The following is a 22,775-nucleotide window of genomic DNA, read 5'->3' on the forward strand; positions in this document are numbered from 1 at the left end:
CTCTCTCACACACACACACACACACACACACACACACACACACACACACACACACACACACACACACACACACACACACACACACACACACACACACACACACACACACACACACACACACACACACACACACACACACACACGCTTTCTTTCTTTTTCTCTCTCTCTCTGCACTTCCTTTCTTCCTTCCTCTCTCTCTCTTTCTCCATCTTTCCTTTGTTTTCTATCTCTACCTCTCCATCTGTCTCTTTCTGTCACTATATGCTGAATTATTTGTATGGTCAGGCTAAAAGGACTGTTAGTTATGCTGTTCTACAATATAGGAATATACCGTCCCCTGTATTCCAATTAAATGCCTGGATGCTTCTGTTACTTGGTATGGCTCAGAGGGCTTTTACTGACATGCTCAGAATGAGTTTATTCTTGAGCTGGTGTACAACTGCTATGGGCTCTGAAGTGTGTGTATGTGTCCACAAGGAAAATATTTTACGCCCAGTTGTGTTAACAGATGGTTTGATAAAAAAAACATTTTTGTAACTTAAACCTGTTTCGTGTTGTTCACATTGTCTGATGTTATAGTCTTGTTTTTTTGAAGGCCATTTACTGCCTGTCTCTATCTCTGTCTGTCTCTCACGCTCTCGTTCTCTCTATCTTCTATTCTCTCTCTCTCTCCCTCCGGTTCTCTCCCACTCTGTCTCTATCTCTGTCGGTCTGTCTCTCACGCTCTCGTTCTCTTTATCTTGCATTCTCTCTCTCTCCCTCTGTTTATCTCCCACTCTTTCTCTCTCGCTCTCTCTCGCTCTCTCCCTCTCTCTCTTTCAGGAAAGTGAGGGAGACTCTTCCTGTCTTCAGGCAGTTCTTCAGTTCAGCCTTCAGTCTTACGCACGTCAACCTGTCTTCTATGAAGCTCCCGCCGGACACTCTGAGGTGAGATAGGGACTCCGCTCTGGCCACCTCCCAAAATGTCGGCCTCATGCTGGACTACCTCTGTCGACGTCAGTCCATCATTTATTTACCTATACTTAATAAATTCTTTAACACGTGTGTATTGTCAAAGGTGTTTTGTTGGTAAATCCAATCTCCCTATCAAGCGAAGGTGTCTTTTTTGTGTGTGTAGCACTTTACCACGCTTCCTGCGTTTCATTTGAAGCACGTACTGGTCCTTGGCCAAGTAGTTCTAGGAATCTCTAGTAGTTCTAGGAATCTCTCAACTCCTTTTCTCCCACATCCTTTAAGACTGCTGTAACACCCCTCAGTGTGTGTGTGAATAGAAGTCCACGTGGTTTCATTTTAGGGAAGTTGATGGAAAAATCCGTCACGGTAATTAAGAAAACAATTTGAAATGAGTTTCCTATGCATTGACCTTTCTTGACCTCCTCTCTCTCTCTCTCTCTCTCTCTCGCTCTCTCTCTCGCTCCGTCTCTCCATCTCTGCCTCTCTCAGAGCTCTCTTCCTTGGCCTGTCTTCCAACCCTCACATCAGTGACCTACACCTGGACCTCAGCTGCTGTGAGGTACGGCGCATGTCTGTCTGAATTGCCTTGCCTTCCTGTCTCTCCATGTGACTGATTTAGTCTTCTTTCTCTCTCTCTCTCTTTCTCTCTCTCTCTCTCAGTTGAGGTCAGCTGGTGCTGGGGTGCTCCAGGAGCTGTTTCCCAGAGTGGCCTGTATTGGTAGTCTGGACATCTCAGACAACGGTGAGTGACCCTTGTACCTTTCCCTTCCCTACGCACGTCTTATGAGTATTTTCAGGGCTAACATAAATGCCAGTTTATATGTATTAGCTGATATACTGTGCATATGTGTCTCTCAGGGTTGGATGCTGATCTGCTAGGGGTCATCCCGGCCTTCTCCAGACACCCCTCCCTCAAACATTTGCTGCTGGGCAAGAACTTCAACATCAAGGGCAGGTAGGGACAGTAATCCGTCCTCCACAGGCACGTAGAAACACGCACTGGGAAGATGTGTATTTTGTCTAACAGTGGAAATTATGTGTCTGCAGGGTGCTGGAGGAAATTCTGCAGAAACTAGTGCAGTTAGTGCAGGAGGAAGAGTGTGTGAGTTTCATAATGCACGTGAACACACACAGAGACACGCGCGTGCCGACACAAACTCATACACGTACGATCCGGGTATGTTTGTGTACTCGCATCTCTCACCCACTGACTGCCATGCTCTATGCAGGCACACTCACTTGTGTAAGTTCTCTCCAGCCCTAGTGAATGATTCATTGGGACGTGCTTTATTCTCTCGGCTCCGGGCTTCTCTCTCAGCGCAGATACACCATCCCCATGACGAGCTCGCTCAATGATTTACTGCTGTTGACGCTGATCACTCACAAACATAACACAAACATACAGCACTCAAAGACACACACATACACACACACATATACACACACTTTACAAATTCACTTCAGTTTTGAGAGCCCTTATCCTCTCTTGCCCCTTTCTCCCTCTCACCCCTCTCTCCGTCTCTCCATCCTCAGGCCCTGCAGTCCCTCTCTCTGGCGGACTCACGTCTGCGCTCTCGGGGCACAGTGCTGGTGAACGCTCTGGGCAGCAACACCTGCCTGCTCAAGGTGGACCTGAGTGGGAACAGCCTGGAGGATGCGGGGGCTAAGATGCTCAGCAAAGCCCTGCAGATCAACACTACACTCAGGTAAGAGAGAGGGAGCTAGGGAAAGTAGGAGCGAAAGAGAGGAGGGAGAAAGAGGGCTGGTAGAGAGCGAGAAAGGGGGAGAGAGAGAGAGGGAGGGAGGGGAAAAGAGAGACTGAGAGAGATGTGGCAAAGTTCATTATGCAGTTGCTATGCCGTAGTTAATACAGTGATTATGTAATGATAGGGGTTGTGTTACGGCTCTCAATACACTCTGTAGTGAACGCAGTGCATCTTGGAACGTACAAGCACTTCTTTGGTTATTCATGCTGTGCAATTCTGAATTTGTAATTTGACAGGTGTCATGTGAGCTTCAGTTTTCAAGTAAATTATTATTCAAATGATTTCTCCTTTTCTCCTTCTTTCTTCCACCAATTTGATCCTTCTAAGGAGTGTGACGTGGGATCGCAATAACACCACGGCTACAGGATTCCAAGATGTGGCTCGGGCCCTGGAACAGTGAGACACACACACCCCCAACACACACGCGCTCTCACTCACTCACTCACTCAAACAAACTTGAACACGTTGGGACATGAATAAAAGTCAAAAGACAAGAGACGTATATCTCTGAGCTTGCCTTGCAGTCGTTGCACAGCGTTTGATCAGCACCCTGACCTGTTTGTGAGGCAGGGCTGCCTGTTTAAGTTCTAGTGACAAGGATTCACATAAAGAGGAGAAGACATTAGACTGATGTCCACTATTGCATCAAGCATTTCCAAGGCAATGAATCATAATTATTCATAGAAAAGGTATCGATTTGTAATGATTTCTTGTTTTTTCCTCTCTTCTTTTTTTCCGCTCACTCATTCTCTTGACAGTAACTTCACCCTGCATTACATGTCCATCCCCCTCAATGATGTGACACAGGCTTACCGGAGTGCCCCTGAGAAGACTGACCAAGCGCTGACCAAGGTGAGTCACCTGGGGTGTGACGTCCCACCATGACATCACGACTGTTGTCAGCAGCTCATATCTCGTGTGTTCTTATTTCTGCCCTGGTCACTTCGTCAAACCGTCTCTTCTCTCTGTTGCTCGTCTTCTTTCACCGCCAACATTGCTCCTTTCCCATCCCTCTCACTTTGTTTCTCAGATCCAGCGTGCTCTGTTGAGGAACAACCAGACCCAGAGGTTCTCTCAGAAACAGGCTCTTCGTCTGCACCAAGGCCTGGTCACCAGCACTGCTGAACAGGTACAAATACTGTGTGCTTATGTAAACTGTAATTTTGGCGAGAAAGACAGTATTTGAGTCAAAACTCCACGGACTGACTGCTGTGTGTGTGTGTGTGTGTGTGTCTGCGTGTGTCTGCGTGTGTCAGGTGATGGAGCGGCTGTGTGTGCGTGTGCAGCAGCAGGTATGTGCTCTCCGAGGCTCAGAGGAAGGAGAGGAGTTGCAGGCTGCCAGACAGGTCCTGAAGGAGGCCAGAAACTCCCGTGCGGTATGTTGGCGTGTGCGTATGCATGCGTGTTTATATATTCTAAACCACTCTCTCTGTCTCTCTCAGCTATACTGTGTGTGTGTGTGTGTGTGTGTGTGTGTGTGTGTGTGTGTGTGTGTGTGTGTGTGTGTGTGTGTGTGTGTGTGTGTGTGTGTGTGTGTGTGTGTGTGTGTGTGTGCGTGCGTGCGTGCGTGCGTGCGTGCGTGCGTGCGTGCGTGCGTGCGTGCGTGCGTGCGTGCGTGCGTGCGTGCGTGCGTGCGTGCGTGCGTGCGTGCGTGCGTGCGTGCGTGCGTGCGTGCGTGCGTGCGTGCGTGCGTGCGTTGAATATGCATATGTATGTGTGTTAAAATATTCTAAGCTCCTCTCTCTCCCTCAGCTCTATCCATCTCTGTGTGAGCTGGCCCATGTTCTCTCGGTGGACGGGCCTGTCAGACAGAAACTGGACTCTCTAGCAGGAGAGCTGGCCAAGGCTGCTGACAAGGAACTACAGGTAGACCACTCAACACTCTTCTCCCCCTGCATGGTTGGATTTAGACTATGATGGATGAATTGAAAGATAGATAGATGGATATGCATACATTCTTTGGCAGGAGACCTGTCCATGGTTGCTGATAAGGAAATATGGGTACTGTGATTCTTATCGTAGACGGGACTTATTGGATGAGGGAATAACACATTGCTGCCTTTCTTGACGGATCATTCCCAGGTTATAGTGGACTCCATGGTGTCTCTGTGTCGGGAGCTGTGTCCCATGTCCTCCTCCTCAGCTGAGCGACTCAACCCTCCGCTCTCCTCCGTCTCAGAACGTGTCTCCATCCCTCGCTCCACCATCCGCACCGCCCTGATGGAGCGAGCGGCACAGGACATCAACAGAGCCCTGGAGTAAGAGGGGGAGGGAAAAAAGAGGGAGCGGATGAGAAGGGTCTAGACTAAAGAGTAGGATGTGAATAGGGAACTTAGAGAAGTATTCACTCCCCCCCTTCTCTCTCTCTCTCTCTCTCTCTCCCTCCCTTGATCTCGTTCTCTGTTTTTATCTTTCTCCCCCAGGGACGTGAAGCTGTCGGTGGTCTCCTATCTGACCAACTCCATAGTGGATCAGATCCTTCAGGAGCTCTACACCACTCACAAAACCCTGGTACTAACACACACACTACTCTCTCTGTGCTCGATATGTCTTGACCTCTATGCACTGTGTATCTCTGTGACCTCTGTGTACCTCTAGAACAGTGACTTGTTCAATCTCAGTTTCATCTCCCCACCATCTCACACCAGTGAGCATAGTCTCAGACCAGACCAGTTCCCATTGTGTCGGACCAGTGTATAGCATTGTAAATGTTTCTCTGTTGTCTTAGCTCTGTCAGGTGTCCCAGGTGAAGCATTTGGATGAGGCAGGGACAGGCAGACGCACTATCAGACAATCCAGAATCACAGACTCACTGGACTTCCCCGACGAGGAAGGCCTGGGCATGAACATCGTAAGTGTGTGGGCGGGTGTATATGAGTGTGTGGGCGGGTGTATATGAGTGTGTGGGCGGGTGTATATGAGTGTGTGGGCGGGTGTATATGAGTGTGTGGGCGGGTGTATATGAGTGTGTGGGCGGGTGTATATGAGTGTGTGGGCGGTTGTATATGAGTGTGTGGGCGGGTGTAAATGAGTGTGTGGGCGGGTGTAAATGAGTGTGTGGGCGGGTGTAAATGAGTGTGTGGGCGGGTGTATATGAGTGTGTGGGCGGGTGTAAATGAGTGTGTGGGCGGGTGTATATGAGTGTGTGTACAAGTGCATTTTCCATTGCTCTATCACGTCGCCTTTCCTCTCTCTTGTGTCTTACTAGGACACCATCGCCATCAAGAAACGTAGCTCCAGAACCAGAAGGATTCGTCCAGTGTCAACCAGATTGAGTAAGGTGACCTTAATAATAAAGTTTTCATGCAGGGCATTTTATGTGGATTAACATGAATTTGACCCAACTTTTATCTTCTCTCCCTCCCTTTTAGGTCTCGGTGATGATCCCACCTCCTCCCCGCCTCACTCTGGCCCCCTATCCCGCTCAGCATCGTGGGAGCATCTGTACACCCTGCCTACCCAGGGTGCACCACTGCGCCACGTGACACAGGTCAGGCCACGGCCCCCGCGAAGGCACTGTCGAGGACAAGTCCCCGTGGAAACAGTGAGTCAACTCTGACCTGTAAAGAAGAGCCAGACCCAATCCCAAATCAACCCTTAGCCCCCTAAACACTTCATACAGATCTGAAAGCTGGTCAAGTTGAAAGTTCAAACTTACCCACTAGGCTGGGTGAAATGTGTACCTAGGGGGTAGGGGTTGACCAGGCCTCTGAGCCAAACACATCTATTCACCTCTCAGTTCTAATGCAATGTATTTGTATTCTAGAATTTTAGTCATCCTGCTTTTTCATGCCAGGGGCATCCCAAAAATAGGTTTCTTTATGACTGTGAATCTGTCGCATTATCTCATGACTCACTCGTTTATCACGTTCTCCAATCCGCAATGCCCCAAGGCATCTCTCTGTTGGCAGCATATCAGATTCCTCAGCTGCGTCTCAAATGGCACACTTTCCCCTGTATGGTGCGCTTCTTTTCGACCAGAGCCCTATGGGCCCTGGTCAAAAGCAGTGCACTATATAGGGAGTAGGGTGTATGTACATGAGACATGATAATTGCACATGATAGCACAGCAGAATTTGTGTTGGTGGCTGTAGTGTAAACCTGTTATCTCCGTCCTCTCAGCACTGTTCAGAGAACGGAGGAGTCAACATGCTGGAGGATGATTTCTATACCAAGAGAGTCCTGCCTGACAGGTAGGCTACGCACAATTCACACACACACACACACACACACACACACACACACACACGCACACGCACACGCACACACGCACTCTCAGTGACCCAGCTACCCATATCTTTATCTCTCCCCGCCAGTCAGCTGTCACTACTCCATCAAGCTCAGTCCCTGAGGAGGAAGAAGAGACGCAGTGTGCTGTCGATCTTCTCCGGGTTCCGCAAGAATCGCAACTCCACCGTCTCCAATCAGGAAACAGAGTACGGAGGGAGTCCTGAAAAGTCACACATTTAGTTGATTTATTGACGAATGTATGATTACAGGTCCTTGTTATAAATTGTTAAACAACAACTATTTAATAATTGTTTATTGTCAGTTTATCAGTTTATAATACGTCGCTGTCTCTGTCTCGCTCTCGGTCTCTCTCTCTCTCTCAGTAGTGGCTCAGAGAACGTGTACTCTATGATTCAGCACCCTAAGGATCGTGGGAAGGGGGAGGCCATCATTGAGGTTGGAGCCAATGGAAGGATGATGCCGTCCCCTAGGCCCATCCAGGGCGTGCCACTGCCTGGGATGAGGGGGGCCAGGCCCAGCCCCCACTGCCTCTCTCAGAGACAGGTAGGAACGTACCACTGTAGGTCTGTCCCTAGTTCATGAATAGGGCCAGGAGTTTTACCTGACTAGTCATCTCCTTGCCTATCCCACTCATTACAAAATGCATCACAGTACAGCATGCATGCTTTTACATTCTATGTAATCTATTACATAGACTGTAATGCGGTTCTTCAGAGACTCCCCTACTACCTCTGCTAACGTATTAATTGGAGATCCAGCAATTTTCAGACCCACTCTCTGGACTGGCTGGTTCTGGAGGTCCCGCGGGTCTCCACTGACCTAGGGAAAAATGCTGTGATGGAACATTTGATGTTTGAGCTTTTCTAATAACCAATTGCTGTGTTCATGTAAGTGACTGATTGAACGGATCCTCACTATCAGTATCTCAATTTGGCAGTACGCCCAGAACCTTGTTTTGAGAACAAAAGGATATCTCAGTTTTAAGGTCTCAGCTTGGAGAGAAGAAGCCTCCTGAGGTATTGGTCTGTCACATGTTTTGAACCAGTATTGTTCGGTCACATGAATGAAGCAAACGTTAATGATGAATTAATTATATATGATGAATAAGCTAAATCTTGTAAATATAACTTGCCAGCAGTATATAAGAGAACTAATGGGACTGCCTCGGTAGAGCTCCTGACAGATGTGTACTATGGCATGCAGTTTGTTGAAACCTCTCCTGTTAACTGTTAATGAACAATGATTCATTTAAGATTGACTTCGAGTGTCCCATGTGTAGAATTTCCACCAGAATGCTTTTAGTGTTTATACCCCCAGCTCATGGAATAGCCTTCAGGCCACCTTGAAATTAGACTTGCTGGTCTCCATTGGACAGTTTAGATTGAGTTTAAGCGAGGTGATATGTGAGAGTTGTGTTTGTTTTGATTAATCTTGTATTTATATTATTATCTTACATTATTTGTATTCAATTGTGTATGTTCATGTTCACAGGGCTCCTTTGTAAATGAGACCCTGGTGTCAATGGTGACCCACCATGTCAAATTAAAATTAAATAGTAAAAATTGCATATATGACACAATGTAAGCCTTACAATCTCCTCTCTTCACACTGTCTCTCTCCTACCTTCCAGCCTTCAGATCTGGTCGGGATGGTATACAATTGTATCGGAGCAGAAGACGAGGACTCAGACAGTAGTTTTGAGATCAGACCAGTGGACAGAGACACAGACAGACAGAAGGACACACAGATTGCATCAGACACCCAGGCAGAGTCCCGTGCCAATGGACATGCAATGTCCTCCGCTTCTCTGACAGACAAACAGGCTGACAAACAGGCTGACAAACTGTCTGACATACAGACTGACAGACAGACTGACAGACAGACCGATCCAGTCAGTCAGGACCTGCCGATGACAGACACACAGACGGAGATGGAGAGACGGACAAAGGTGACAGAGGGGACGGAGTCCATGGAGGACAGGAAGGAGGGTGCCCCCTGTGGACAGAAACCAGAACCCCCTTCTCAAAGCAGCAAGCCCAGCCTGGCCAGCATTAAACAGAGACACCTGCAGGGAAGCTCCGGTACTGCAACATAAATAACTAGAGGTCTATTAACTAGAGGTGTATTAACTAGAGGTGTATTAAATAGCTCTGAGTCTCTACCTTTATCCAATGTAAAAAACACAATTTCACATTTTGCTACATAAGAACGATTTGAGCCGGTCGGTCGCATTTGGCTCCGGCTACTGCATGTGCTAGAACATGGATGTAGAGTTGTTACAGAATTATAATATCACTTTTGTTTCACACTCTTTTTCTTTGTAGAGAAATCAACTGATGGTATAGGATGGATAGAGGGAGACAGGGTAGAAGAGGAGAATAATGAAAAGAGACGTGAGGGTGTGCAGAAAGACAAAGGGGCAGAGGGGCAGCGTCCCCCCATTCCTGAAAAGGTGTGTGTTTGTCTGTCTGTGTCTCCTTGTTTCTTGTATCGCTGTTTGTTGTTTGTGTCGGTCTCAATGACTTAACAATACGTACAATCTATCTCCACAGCCTGGTAAAGATAAGACCTCTCCAAAGACACTGCCTCCTGTCACTCCGCCGGAGGAAACCACCAATGAGAAGAAAACCACACCTCCTGTTCCACCTGCCTCTGCCAAGGCCTCTTTTGATTTGTCTAAAGCTCCTGTCAGTCAAGACGAAGGGACTAATGAGAAGAAAAGCCTTCCTCCTGTGCCGCCTACTTCTACCAAGCCTGTGTTTGAATCTCCTGATCATGCTGGTTGTCAAGGTACCACTATGATGGAATTTCACTGAAGTTTCACTGAATTATTAAGAAATATTTGTGGTGATAATTGATAACGCTCTGGAAAAGAACGTCTGCTAAATGACTAAAATGTGAATATAAATGTGCATGCAGTCCCAAAAATGATCAATGGCTATGAATATTGTATTATTGTTGTTGATGATGATGATGATGGCGGCAGGTTGAAATGTTGACTATTTAATCAGATGAGGAGGGAGGAAGAAATGGTTATCCACTGAAGCCGCATCGCAACAGGAAGGCAGACTCATGTGACATGGGTATGTGTGAGGGTGAGCGTGTGTGGGTTCACTGCATGTGTGAATGTATGCTGTACGTCTGTACATACATGTTTGTCTCTACATATCCCTGCATGCATACGCTTGTTTTACGCTATCGTTTGAATTCCGCTGTTTGAATTCCAATTTGGGATTTGATGCATTTATTTGCTTGCTATTTCAGTCATTGAATACTGACTCATTGTGTCTGTTAGGTGCGCTGACCATTCCTCTGCCCATCCCTCTGCCAGGGACTATCCAATAGATCTCTGCTTATCATGACTCTTACATTACTGCAACTACCCCCTGTCACCAGTCACCGTCTGTGTGGCCCTGTGTGTATGTCTCATATCATTTCCCTCCAGGCATGGAACTTAATGGCCCCAACGATCTGGAGACGAGGTCCTCAGATCGCAAACCCCCTGTGAAAAGACCCAGACTCCCAGAGAACAGAAACAGATCTCTGGACTTCCCCAGGACTGTCTGTATGTATCTGCTTCTCTGGACCCCTCTCTATGTCATACTTTATGAGTATGTGCAAGCATGGGAATGCTCATAAGCTATTATACTGTAAGCCTCCTTTTCATGACTCAGTGGTGGAAGAGAGAATTGACATGGCATTGACAGTCTACCCAATGCGTCACATGATCAGAAAAAACACTGGGCCGTGCTGGGCCATTCAAATCCTGTTGACTGTGGCCTGGGCTTTGTTTGGGGAGATGAGGGAGAGTCACCTTTCTAATACTTAATGGTAGATAAGACGAGGCCAAACAAGGACTCTGACTTTCAAATCTCTCTCTGTCTAGGTCCTGCGAGTCCAGAGCCCGCCAACGACAAGGCGTCATCATAACAACAACAGACAGGAGACAACATTCTGGACAACTAGAGGGAGAGGAGAGTGAAGAGATGGAGGGAGAAGGGAAATGATGAACTTGATCACCATAGACCCAACTGTGGTTATCCTCATATAAAGTATTAATTTCCTTCATATTTACGAAACATGCATGTACACTCTGCTTTTTTCCTCCCTCATACTTAGTTGCACTTGCTTTCATTCCTTTGCAGAGGACACGCACACGCACGCACACACACACACACACACACACATTTTTACCTTTATATATTTTTGTCATTTAGCTAACGCTCTTATCCACACAGACACACATACACAGAGAGGTCTCTGAGGGCTCTCTGGTATTCTCATGCCACTGTTATTTCTTGCACTTCTTGTTGTACAAAAATCTTTGATCATACTTCTTATTCTCCCTCGTCTCTCTTTTATTGACAATCTGTGACACTGTTACTGTAAGAATGAGTTGGTATGTATTCTAAACCAGTATTATGTAATTATTGAATATAAGTGAACAAACTCTGCACTAACCATTGTTATTACCAAGTCATTACATGGTAACAGGTAACATTCATGTTTTTATTTACAATAAGGTTAAGATGAATGTGAATGTGTTGTAAGGATGATTTTCCTATTGAGAAGATGGTAATGACGTGTATTGTTTATCATTATTATTATTACAGTAATCTAGTAGTTGGTCAATAGAACAATGGCAGTTTTAAATCTGTTTTATTCATATTTTACAGGACTGAAATTAGTATATTTTCTAAAAATGCTAATATAATTAATCAATCAATAAAATTGACTCAACTACAGGAACCAAACTGATGATGCACTACTATCTCAGGTGAAAACAACACTAACCTGACATCTGCATTAAGAACTCACATTTTTGTTGTGCAAGATTAGGATTAGACCCTCTATGAAAATGACATCGGTGGATTTTGGAGCAATACTATGGAGGGGGCAGCAGAGGGCGGTAAATAATTAGAGCTGAGTGATGAAACAGACTTGGATGAAACACAAGTTAGAGGCACAGACTATGCCTGAGCAATGTCTGTAAAAATGTATATAATAGAATTGGTAGCGTCCATTTGTTTGAAGTACGCTTAAAAGGGATTTCAACTGACAGACGGGTCAAGAATAAATTAATCAATGAATTAGGCAAATATTAAATTGGCTGTGTTAAAAGTCCACATTCATTAATCATGCCATGAATAATGTCACAAAATACGCACACGCACACACACACACCCATGCCCACGCGCGCACATACACACACACACACCCACACACACACCATTTGGATTTAAATGACCAGAAAGAATTTGTCCTTTGACGCCAAAAGCTCCTCTTTCACGCCTGAGTTTGACAGAGTGAAAGAGCACACCTGTATGGCAGAGGACAGTGCACATTCAGGAGCTTTGCTAATCACATGAATTAGTCAGTATGGGGGATAAACTAGTTTAAATCTGGAATCCTGAATGGTGAAACTGCCACGTCCGCGTGTGATCATTGCAAGCGCGATAGAGCATCAGCATATGAAATGCATATATATTTTTTTAACCATGATGCGCCATGCTCCTGTAGTTTGTCTACAGAACAAAACCATAGCAGCGCCCGTGGGGGGTGGGGGGGGGGGGGGCAGTGTCGCTGTTTCCCCAGTCGCTGTTTCCCCCTACTGCGGATTCCATCTTTAACTTAACAAAGATCTGTACCTTTTCTGTAAAGGAAAACCAAGTCTGAGATTTCTAAGTGGAAGTGAAGAAGCATTTTAAAACCTCCAGTACACATATACATTTTATATTTCCTGTGTGATCAAATGAAGATCCTACATCTGTAGATGATGACAAGAAACGAACACTTAACTCTTAAAACATGTTGCCTGGAGTGTCCGCTCAGTATGTCCGTGGATGAATGGATATACTTTATTGATCCCAAGAGGCTGACGTCATCATTGAAAAAGTTAGAGACCGCTGTGTCAAATGATAGACAGCATGTTTCCCCTCATTTTTCTTGAAATATTGCAGGCTACATGTAAAAGGATGGCTGTCATCTAACTAAGTTTCAAATGGGCTGGTATTTGACCCCTGTTGCTTTGACCTGGTAGAGGATCGTTCCGCAAAACATGGCAACGGCTGTTAGGAGACACCCAGCCATGAACACCGTGTTCATGTTGGTCACTGGAAAGACAAGAAAACAAGTCAACACCTTTTCCACCAAAACTCTTTGCGAAACACAGAAACGCCTTTCCATCCAGATTGAGATGTAGGTTGAGATGCTAATGCCTGTTTGGACTAGACTTGCAGATAAGAACTGTTGTAACTTCAACCATTCAAAGTACAACATTTGACTTCTAGCTTGTCCTGAGCTATAGTTACCCTCAGCTATAGTTACCTAAGCTTTCGGAAGTCTCAGGCACAAAGGACCCTGGGACCCTGGCAGTTTGCATTAGGGCTTCTCTCTTGCGGTGGTGGTGACCAGCAGACTGGGGGAGGTTGAGTTGACGCAGCCCCGGGCACACCGGGTGTTGAGGTTCCCAGCCTCACACAGGATTACTGAACAGCTGATGTACACCTACAGCCAGAGAGGTCAAAGGTCACTGAACTGAGGGGGTATCACCCAGATAGGACCCTTGAATCATCCAGCAGTCTGTCCCCATTTACGTGCATTCCAATGAATTTGAAAGCTTCCTTTCTGCACGGAAATGTCTCTCGTGAAGCGGTGAGAAGATTTGAACAGTCTCGTCCACATTGCATCTGGTAAAAAAAACTTTACCAATACTCTTTCAGTCAGACAATCTGTTAATGGCATATCTCGTAGTCATAAAAAAAGAATTTGACGTGCTCTGCTCAAATGCTTGTACTAAAATAAATACAAACGTTGGTGCGGGTTGAAAAGACATATACATATTTATAGATGATGTCACATTGTAGTACTGCTTCTTTCTTTTTTCACAATCATTATTTACATATTTTTCATATTGTTTTCCACAAGCCCTTCAAAATAAAAATAAACAAAGAAAAGTGCACCTGTTGCTTACAGGAAGTGACCTAACAGGAGTTCTTCCTTAACCTCTAAAGGTCTAAGCCATTGGGTGGGGGGAGGGGGGGGGGGGGGTCTACTAAGTTAACATAGGCAGAGTTCCCCTGTCCAGTGTATGTGTTATTTTGCCCATCTTAATCTTTTCTTTTTATTGGCCAGTCTGAGATATTACTTATTCTTTGCAACTCTACCTAGAAGGCCAGCATCCCAGAGTCACCTCTTCACTGTTGATGTTGAGACTGGTGTTTTGCGGGTACTATTTAATGAAGCTGCCAGTTGAGGACTTGTGAGGCGTCTGTTTCTCAAACTAGACACTCTAATGTACTTGTCCTCTTGCTCAGTTGTGCACCGTGGCCTACTACTCCTCTTTCTATTCTGGTTAGAGCCAGTTTGCGCTGTTCTGTGAAGGGAGTAGTAGTACACAGCGTTGTACAAGATCTTCATTTTCTTGCAATTTCTCACATGGAATAGCCTTCATTTCTCAGAACAAGAATAGGCTGATGAGTTTCAGAAGAAAGTTATTTTTTTCTGGCCATTTTGAGCCTGTAATCGAACCCACAAATGCTGACGCTCCAGATTCTAAAGAAGGCCAGATTAATTGCTTCTTTAATCAGAACAACAGTTTTCAGCTGTGCTAACATAATTGCAAAAGGGTTTGCTAATGATCAATTAGCCTTTTAAAATTATAAACTTGGATTAGCTAACACAATGTGCCATTGGAACACAGGAGTGATGGTTGCTGATAATGGGCCTCTGTAGATATTCCATAAATATTCCATAGATATTCCAGCTACAATAGTCATTTGCAACATTAACAATGTCTACACTGTACTTCTGATCAATTTGATGTTTTTTTAATGGACAATTTTTTTTGCTTTTCTTTCAAAAACAAGGACATTTCTAAGTGACCCCAAATTTCTGAACGGTAGTGTATACAGTTGAAGTCGGAAGTTTACATACACTTAGGTTGGAGTCATTAAAACTAGTTTTTCAACCACTCCACAAATTTCTTGTAAACAAACTATAGTTTTAGCAAGTCGGTTAGGACATCTACTTTGCACGTTGTGCATAATTTTTCCAACAATTGTTTACAGACAGATTATTTCACTTATAATTCACTGTATCATAATTACAGTGCGTCAGAGGTTTTCATACACTAAGTTGACTGTTCTTTAAACAGCTTGGAAAATTCCAGAAAATTATGTCATGGCTTTAGAAGCTACTGATAGGCTAATTGACATAATTTGTGTCAATTGGAGGTGTACCTGTGGATGTATTTCATGGCCTACCTTCAAACTCAGTGCCTCTTTGCTTGACATCATGGGATTATTTTTTTTTAATCAGCCAAGACCTCAGAAAAAAATTGTAGACCTCCACAAGTCTGGTTCATCCTTGGGAACAATTGTCAAACGCCTGAAGGTACCACGTTCATCTGTACAAACAATAGTACGCAAGTACAAACACCATGGGACCACGCAGTCCTCATACCGCTCAGGAAGGAGATGCGTTCTGTCTCCTAGAGATGAACGTACTTTGGTGCAAAAAGTGCAAATCAATCCCAGAACAACAGCAAAGGACCTTGTGAATATGCTGGAGGAAACAGGTACAAAAGTATCTATATACACAGTAAAACAAGTCTTATATCGACATAACCTGAAAGGCCACTCAGCAAGGAAGAAGCCACTGCTCCAAAACCGCCATAAAAAAGCCAGACTATGGTTTGCAACTGCACATGGGGACAAAGTACTTTTTATACTTTTTGAAGAAATGTCCTGTAGCAAAAATAGAACTGTTTGGCCATAATGACCATCGTTATGTTTGGAGGAAAAAGGGTGAGGCTGCAAGCCGAAGAACACCATCCCAACCGTGAACCACGGGGGTGGCAGCATCATGTTGTGGGGGTGCTTTGCTGCAGGAGGGACTGGTGCAGTACACAAAATAGATGGCATCATGAGGGGGAAAAATGATGTGGATATATTGAAGCAACATCTCAAGACATAAGTCAGGAAGTTGAAGCTTGGTCGCAAATGGGTCGTTCAAATGGACATTGACCCCAAGCATACTTCCAAAGTTGTGGCAAAATGGCTTAAGGATAACAAAGTCAAGGTATTGAAGTGGCAATTACAAAGCCCTGACCTCAATCCTATAGAAAATGTGTGGGCAAAACTGAAAAAGCATGTGCAAAACTGAAAAAGCATGTGCGAGCAAGGAGGCCTACAAACCTGACTCAGTTACATCAGCTCTGTCAGGAGGAATGGGACAGAATTCACCTGACTTATTGTGGGAAGCTTGTGGAAGGCTACCCGAAATGTTTTTCCCAAGTTAAACAATTTAAAGGCAGTGCTACCAAATACTAATTGAGTGTATGTAAACTCCTGACCCACTGGGAATGTGATGAAAGAAATCAAAGCTGAAATAAATCATTCTCTCCTATTATTCTGACATGTCCCATTCTTAAAATAAAGTTGTGATCCTAACTGACCTAAAACAGGGAATTTTTACACTGATTAAATGTCAGGAATTGTGAAAAACTGAGTTTAAACGTATTTGGCTAAGGTGTATGTAAACTTCCGACTTCAACTGTATATATACACATACTTAACCCCTTATTGTTGTTGGCACAAAACTACCTACATACTTCCATTCCTTATGTACGCGTTACCTTCAGACGAGTCCCATTACACTCGAGGGTCATAGAGAAAAAAGGAGAATATCATCGTGTTCGTGAGAGTCTCATCATTCCATAGAGTGGTCATATAAGTCCAGACGCTACAGATGTTTTTGTGAGATAACCAATTTTCAGGATGTATCCTAGTCTGACAAACAGCTATGTAGCTCTGCCACTTTCCAGCGCGGAGGCGGAAAGGAGACATAAGCAGATGCGGTTGAACGAGACAACCCATGCAAAAACAGATTTCTCGAGCTTAAACTGACAGATTTTGATGGGGATTTTTTTATTATGTACATTAGATTTGACGCATGGGTGTGTCATTAGACTCTTAAGGATAAGGCCTATAGGGCTCTCTGTTTGTAAGGCATGGATATAATATGCCTCCCTCTGTAACAGGAAGTTCTCTCTATCACCTCCTCTTTTAAGTGGCTGAACAACTTCTAAGCCATTGAAGCTCATTTGGCACACATCATGTCTGACCACATTAAAGTGTCTGGCTACTGAGGCCTTCTCGTCACCAGTTCTGATGTTGGTCTTGTGCTCTGTAATAAAAACGTCCCAATTAAAACTTAAAGAACATTTCAGTGAGTGCGGGTTTGTCCTTTCTTCCAGTACGTCACATATTCAATCATACTCCAATGCTACTGATGAGCGGCCATTACGCGTTCGGATGGATAGATGCCTTTGTGTGCTGTCTCACCCGTTTTCTACGAGGGGGTGGTAGTTGGGGTTGTCATACGGCGCAGCTCTGCGGGATTCCACAAAGACCTCAGTGCTGTTGACGGAGGACGTGACCTCGATGTCCATGTAGATTATTTACTTCACCGCCACGTCTGGCGGGTAGTCGGGGGAAACTCGCTCGTCTGGTAGAACTCATACTGGTTAGTGAACATGCCGAAGCCTTTCTCCATGACTGTGACGTTGTCCCTGTGTGCGCTGAAGCCCAGGGTCACATCGCCATGTTTCTGCGTACTGGCTGTAGAAATGGATCTCCACCTGGTGTCGCCTGGTGATGATGTCGTTGGGGTTGTCGAAGGTGTGGATCTCGTTCTTGGAGATGAGGTTCTCGTAGTCAAATCAAACGTGATTATTCGCATACGCCGAGTACAACCGGTGTAGACTTTCAGTGAAGTGCTTGCTTATAAACCTTTTCCAACGATGCAGAGTTTAAAAGAAATAATAGCATAAAAAATAGTAACTAACACAAAAGGAATAAAATAAATTACACAAGAATGGAGCTATAAACAGGGAGTGACAGTACCAGAACAATGTGCAGAGGTACCAGGTACTGGAGGTAAATATGTACATGAAGGCATTAAAAAGTAAAGTGACTAGGTATTCAGAAAGATTACAATATGAGTAAAATAAAGAACAGAGTAGCAGCAGTAAATGATGAGTGTAAAAGAGTGTGTGTTTGTGTTGTGTCGGTATGTGTGTGTGTGTTTAATGCGTGTGTAGTGTTTGTGAATGTCTGAGGGTTTTGTGCTGGTATAACACAGGACAGCAGGAACCACTGGCCCACTCCTCACCAAAACCCTACGTATTGACCCTTTCTCTGAGGGAACCCATTCAAAATCAGTCAGGGTAGTTTGTCCTTTGGGGCAAATATTTCATTAGACCACGTTCAATTTTAATAACGCAGACAAACACCCAGATGTGAATAAGTCTCCCGACAAAGAGATACCCATATAGCTATCATTCCAATATAATATTTTACACTAGATGCTGCCTGCCCTACGGACGGAAAATCAAAGGATCTAATGAATGTGACTCAATGCAATTTCCTCTTGTGGACTTCAACCATAAGATAATTGTTCATTCCATAACCCTCTCTGCAAAGCAGAAATTCATTCATGCTGCTAATCGGCTATTTGCTACTTCCAGTTCAGTTAAAACTCACCTCTATCTGAGTGCCACAGACATTGAGGGGGGGGTGACTCCGGTGACATGGGTGCTGTGAGAGATGCGTTGCAGGTTGCGGGCAGAGTTGCTGGGGTCGTTGAGGCGGAGATGGTCCTCATGAATTCCAGTGATAGAGAACATCTCCACTTCCACTGTCATCTTCGTCTCGTGGCAAACCACTTTCGGCTGTGACTGTCGCAGGAGACACTGTATCTTGTTATTGTAAAATGTATCAGTCTTACTCAAAACAACGGGATTGTAAAACCATGATTTGGGTTTGGGCCATTTCAACTTTCCTTCTTGATGATGGGCACTATCTGAAAAGTCAATCAATATCATGGTAAATATGATTTTGATAAATATTTGAATTAGTAGTACTAGTATTCATGTTCACAGGTTTATATGTCATTAAGATGCATATTTACACTGCAACATAGATCATCCTTGATCATAAAATAATCTACAACCCATTTCTGCGTCCACCAGGACACAGCTCATCTCTGATTGATAAATGCCTGACATGAAAGAGAAGATCAGGGTAAAAAAAACACAGAATATGTCATATTTGTATTGTTAAACGTCCACATCAAATAATAACTTCTCTCGGCTGCGTTGGGAAATGACAATTTCATAAAAGAGATGATTCTCCAGAGGAATGTAGCCTACCGGAAAGTATCAGAAAGTAGCAGAAAGTATCAAAGTACCAGAGCAGTTCTGGTGATGCTGCAGGACCATGAAACATGATGCCCTGACACTCACCTGTCTGCCTCCTCAGCAATGAAGCAAATGGGGAATAGTTCCCCCAGATCTTGAGTGGCACTCCACTGAATTACGAACTCCCATTGGGTGGTCCTGTGGTTGGTGATGTTCTAAGGTTCACTGATGATGACCTCATTAATCTTAACAAGGGGGCAAAACAGACAACCGCACAACTCCAAATCAAATTGGAGATATCAGTAGGAAGTATGATTTACTCTTGGTTTTTAGACCGTTTGGAGATCTTACACAGTAATTTATCCCTTACGTTGAGTATGTAGCCTGAGCCTTGACCCGGACCTCCAGATCCTCGTTGACCTCGGCACGGAGATGCTCTCCACTGCGTGGTGTCGGTTGCACGAACCTGGTTAGGTATAATCTTCTTGGTGTCCTGGGGGGGTGGGGGGGGTGGGGGGTGGGGGGGGGGGGGGGGGGGGGGGGGGGTTGTTCACAACTGTCTTGGTGCGTTTGGACCATGATAGTTTGTTGGTGATGTGGACACCAAGGAACTTGAAACTCCCGACCTGCACCACTTCAGTCCCATTGATGTTTCCTATAGTCCACGATCAGCTCCTTTGTCTTGCTGGCAGTGATTTTCCCACTTGTTCTCCTATAGTCCCGATAGAGAAGTGGTTTCCTGTTATAGTGTCAGTAAAGTCTCTCAAGGGTACCTCCACCAAGGCGTTCCTGAGGATCTTTGAGTTCCTCTACTGCCTCATTGAGCCCACCTTCCAGATGCCAACCTCCGAAGTGGAGGTCCCCAGGATTCTCAAAGAATCTGGGTAAATCAATCATTTAGAAAATCATGTGATTCAAACATCAACTAACAATTTCTACATGTTTGCATACTAGCAGGTTCATGTCTACTGACAACTAACTCTCTGCAGGCAGGTATCCATTTGCACTCTTTAAAAGTTCTATGTTCGTTGTGGGAGCTCCACATACCTGGCCACAGGTTGTAGGAGCTCTGACCTGGCTCATTGATACTGTGAAGGTAGGTATTAGACAGCCCAGTAGGAGATGACTGACTCTTTCTACATGTCACAATTCCACCTGCAATTAGTGTCAAATGTCAATCACCTACCAGTAGTAATGACTGGGTAAACAAATTAGGTTTAAAATGTATTTACATTTGAATGCCGTTTATTACTGCCCTTTATTTTTTCTGGACAGTTTAAAACAACTTTCCGTGTTTGTCTTGAGACTGACTTGACATTATCTGGCCAGTTTAAACAACTTTCCGTGTTAGACTTGAGACTGACTTGACATTATCTGGCCAGATTAAACAACTTTCCGTGTTTGACTTGAGACTGACTTGACATTATCTGGCCAGTTTAAACAACTTTCCGTGTTTGACTTGAGACTGACTTGACATTATCTGGCCAGTTTAAACAACTTTCCGTGTTTGACTTGAGACTGACTTGACGTTATCTGGCCAGTTTAAAAAACTTTCCGTGTTTGACTTGAGACTGACTTGACATTATCTGGCCAGATTAAACAACTTTCCGTATTTGACTTGAGACTGACTTGACATTATCTGGCCAGATTAAACAACTTTCCGTATTTGACTTGAGACTGACTTGACATTATCTGGCCAGATTAAACAACTTTCTGTGTTTGACTTGAGACTGACTTGATATTATCTGGCCAGATTAAACAACTTTCCGTGTTTGACTTGTGACTGACTTGACATTACCTGGCCAGATTAAACAACTTTCCGTGTTTGACTTGAGACTGTCTTGACATTATCTGGCCAGATTAAACAACTTTCCATGTTTGACTTGAGACTGACTTGACATTATCTGGCCAGATTAAACAACTTTCCGTATTTGACTTGAGACTGACTTGACATTATCTGGCCAAATTAAACAACTTTCTGTGTTTGACTTGAGACTGACTTGACATTATCTGGCCAGATTAAACAACTTTCCGTGTTTGACTTGTGACTGACTTGACATTACCTGGCCAGATTAAACAACTTTCCGTGTTTGACTTGAGACTGTCTTGACATTATCTGGCCAGATTAAACAACTTTCCATGTTTGATTTGAGACTGACTTGACATTATCTGGCCAGATTAAACAACTTTCCGTGTTTGACTTGAGACTGACTTGACATTATCTGGCCAGTTTAAACAACTTTCCGTGTTTGACTTGAGACTGACTTGACATTATCTGGCCAGTTTAAACAACTTTCCGTGTTTGACTTGAGACTGACTTGACGTTATCTGGCCAGTTTAAAAAACTTTCCGTGTTTGACTTGAGACTGACTTGACATTATCTGGCCAGATTAAACAACTTTCCGTGTTTGACTTGAGACTGACTTGACATTATCTGGCCAGATTAAACAACTTTCCATGTTTGACTTGAGACTGACTTGACATTATCTGGCCAGATTAAACAACTTTCCGTATTTGACTTGAGACTGACTTGACATTATCTGGCCAGATTAAACAACTTTCCGTATTTGACTTGAGACTGACTTGACATTATCTGGCCAGATTAAACAACTTTCTGTGTTTGACTTGAGACTGACTTGACATTATCTGGCCAGATTAAACAACTTTCCGTGTTTGACTTGTGACTGACTTGACATTACCTGGCCAGATTAAACAACTTTCCGTGTTTGACTTGAGACTGTCTTGACATTATCTGGCCAGATTAAACAACTTTCCATGTTTGACTTGAGACTGACTTGACATTATCTGGCCAGATTAAACAACTTTCCGTATTTGACTTGAGACTGACTTGACATTATCTGGCCAGATTAAACAACTTTCCGTATTTGACTTGAGACTGACTTGACATTATCTGGCCAGTTTAAACAACTTTCCGTGTTTGACTTGAGACTGACTTGGCATTATCTGGCCAGGTGTTGTAGTTTGCCACACGTGGTTTACTCTACACTCAGCCAGAGACAGTTGTAACAGATTAGCTGTGGGGCAACAATTACTAGCAAGACCATGGTGCTTGCCTACGGAGCTGTGAGGGGAACGGCACCTCAGTACCTTCAGGCTCTGATCAGGCCCTACACCCAAACAAGGGCACTGCGTTCATCCACCTCTGGCCTGCTCGCCTCCCTACCACTGAGGAAGTACAGTTCCCGCTCAGCCCAGTCAAAACTGTTCGCTGCTCTAGCACCCCAATGGTGGAACAAACTCCCTCACGACGCCAGGACAGCGGAGTCAATCACCACCTTCCGGAGACACCTGAAACCCCACCTCTTCAAGGAATACCTAGGATAGGATAAAGCAATCCTTCTGACCCCCCCCCCCCCCCCCTTAAAAGATTTAGATGCACTATTGTAAAGTGGCTATAAGAGCGTCTGCTAAATGGCTTAAATGTAAATGTAAATGTAGTACTGGTGGTTTGGTGAGTAACAATTACTTGAAGTGTATGATTTACATATGAAGCTACATTTGGAATTATTATAATGAATTATTAGCCTGTTGTAGGAAGACTCTCAACTCCTGCCAGTGGAGTGCTTTTTATTCTTGTTGAA

At 44.4% G+C, this 22,775-nt stretch overlaps 1 protein-coding gene across 5 annotated transcripts in view; it reads left to right on the forward strand.

Annotated features, from left to right (window-relative positions):
* Nucleotides 1-11,714, forward strand: part of LOC129824267 (capping protein, Arp2/3 and myosin-I linker protein 3-like) — a 45,320-nt gene extending 33,606 nt beyond the window's left edge. Inside the window, exons 16-40 of one of the 5 annotated variants that reach the window (XM_055883789.1) lie at nt 823-927; nt 1,444-1,513; nt 1,615-1,696; nt 1,813-1,909; nt 2,002-2,056; nt 2,488-2,660; nt 3,048-3,116; nt 3,479-3,572; nt 3,751-3,849; nt 3,977-4,096; nt 4,473-4,586; nt 4,803-4,978; nt 5,144-5,231; nt 5,449-5,571; nt 5,929-5,995; nt 6,092-6,264; nt 6,843-6,913; nt 7,037-7,156; nt 7,337-7,514; nt 8,602-9,052; nt 9,296-9,423; nt 9,524-9,761; nt 9,983-10,066; nt 10,417-10,536; nt 10,858-11,714. In XM_055883789.1, coding sequence (XP_055739764.1) covers nt 823-927; nt 1,444-1,513; nt 1,615-1,696; nt 1,813-1,909; nt 2,002-2,056; nt 2,488-2,660; nt 3,048-3,116; nt 3,479-3,572; nt 3,751-3,849; nt 3,977-4,096; nt 4,473-4,586; nt 4,803-4,978; nt 5,144-5,231; nt 5,449-5,571; nt 5,929-5,995; nt 6,092-6,264; nt 6,843-6,913; nt 7,037-7,156; nt 7,337-7,514; nt 8,602-9,052; nt 9,296-9,423; nt 9,524-9,761; nt 9,983-10,066; nt 10,417-10,536; nt 10,858-10,901 — 3,139 coding nt within the window. In that variant the 3' untranslated portion in view covers nt 10,902-11,714. Of the gene's footprint in view, nt 1-822; nt 928-1,443; nt 1,514-1,614; nt 1,697-1,812; nt 1,910-2,001; nt 2,057-2,487; nt 2,661-3,047; nt 3,117-3,478; nt 3,573-3,750; nt 3,850-3,976; nt 4,097-4,472; nt 4,587-4,802; nt 4,979-5,143; nt 5,232-5,448; nt 5,572-5,928; nt 5,996-6,091; nt 6,265-6,842; nt 6,914-7,036; nt 7,157-7,333; nt 7,515-8,601; nt 9,053-9,295; nt 9,424-9,523; nt 9,762-9,982; nt 10,067-10,416; nt 10,537-10,857 lie in introns of all 5 variants that reach the window. The other 4 variants (XM_055883788.1, XM_055883791.1, XM_055883790.1 and 1 more) reach the window with 4 other exon arrangements.
* The last annotated feature ends 11,061 nt before the right edge of the window (nt 11,715-22,775 follow it).

This window comes from Salvelinus fontinalis, chromosome 26 (assembly GCF_029448725.1).
Source record: "Salvelinus fontinalis isolate EN_2023a chromosome 26, ASM2944872v1, whole genome shotgun sequence".
Taxonomy (NCBI): Eukaryota; Metazoa; Chordata; class Actinopteri; order Salmoniformes; family Salmonidae; genus Salvelinus; species Salvelinus fontinalis.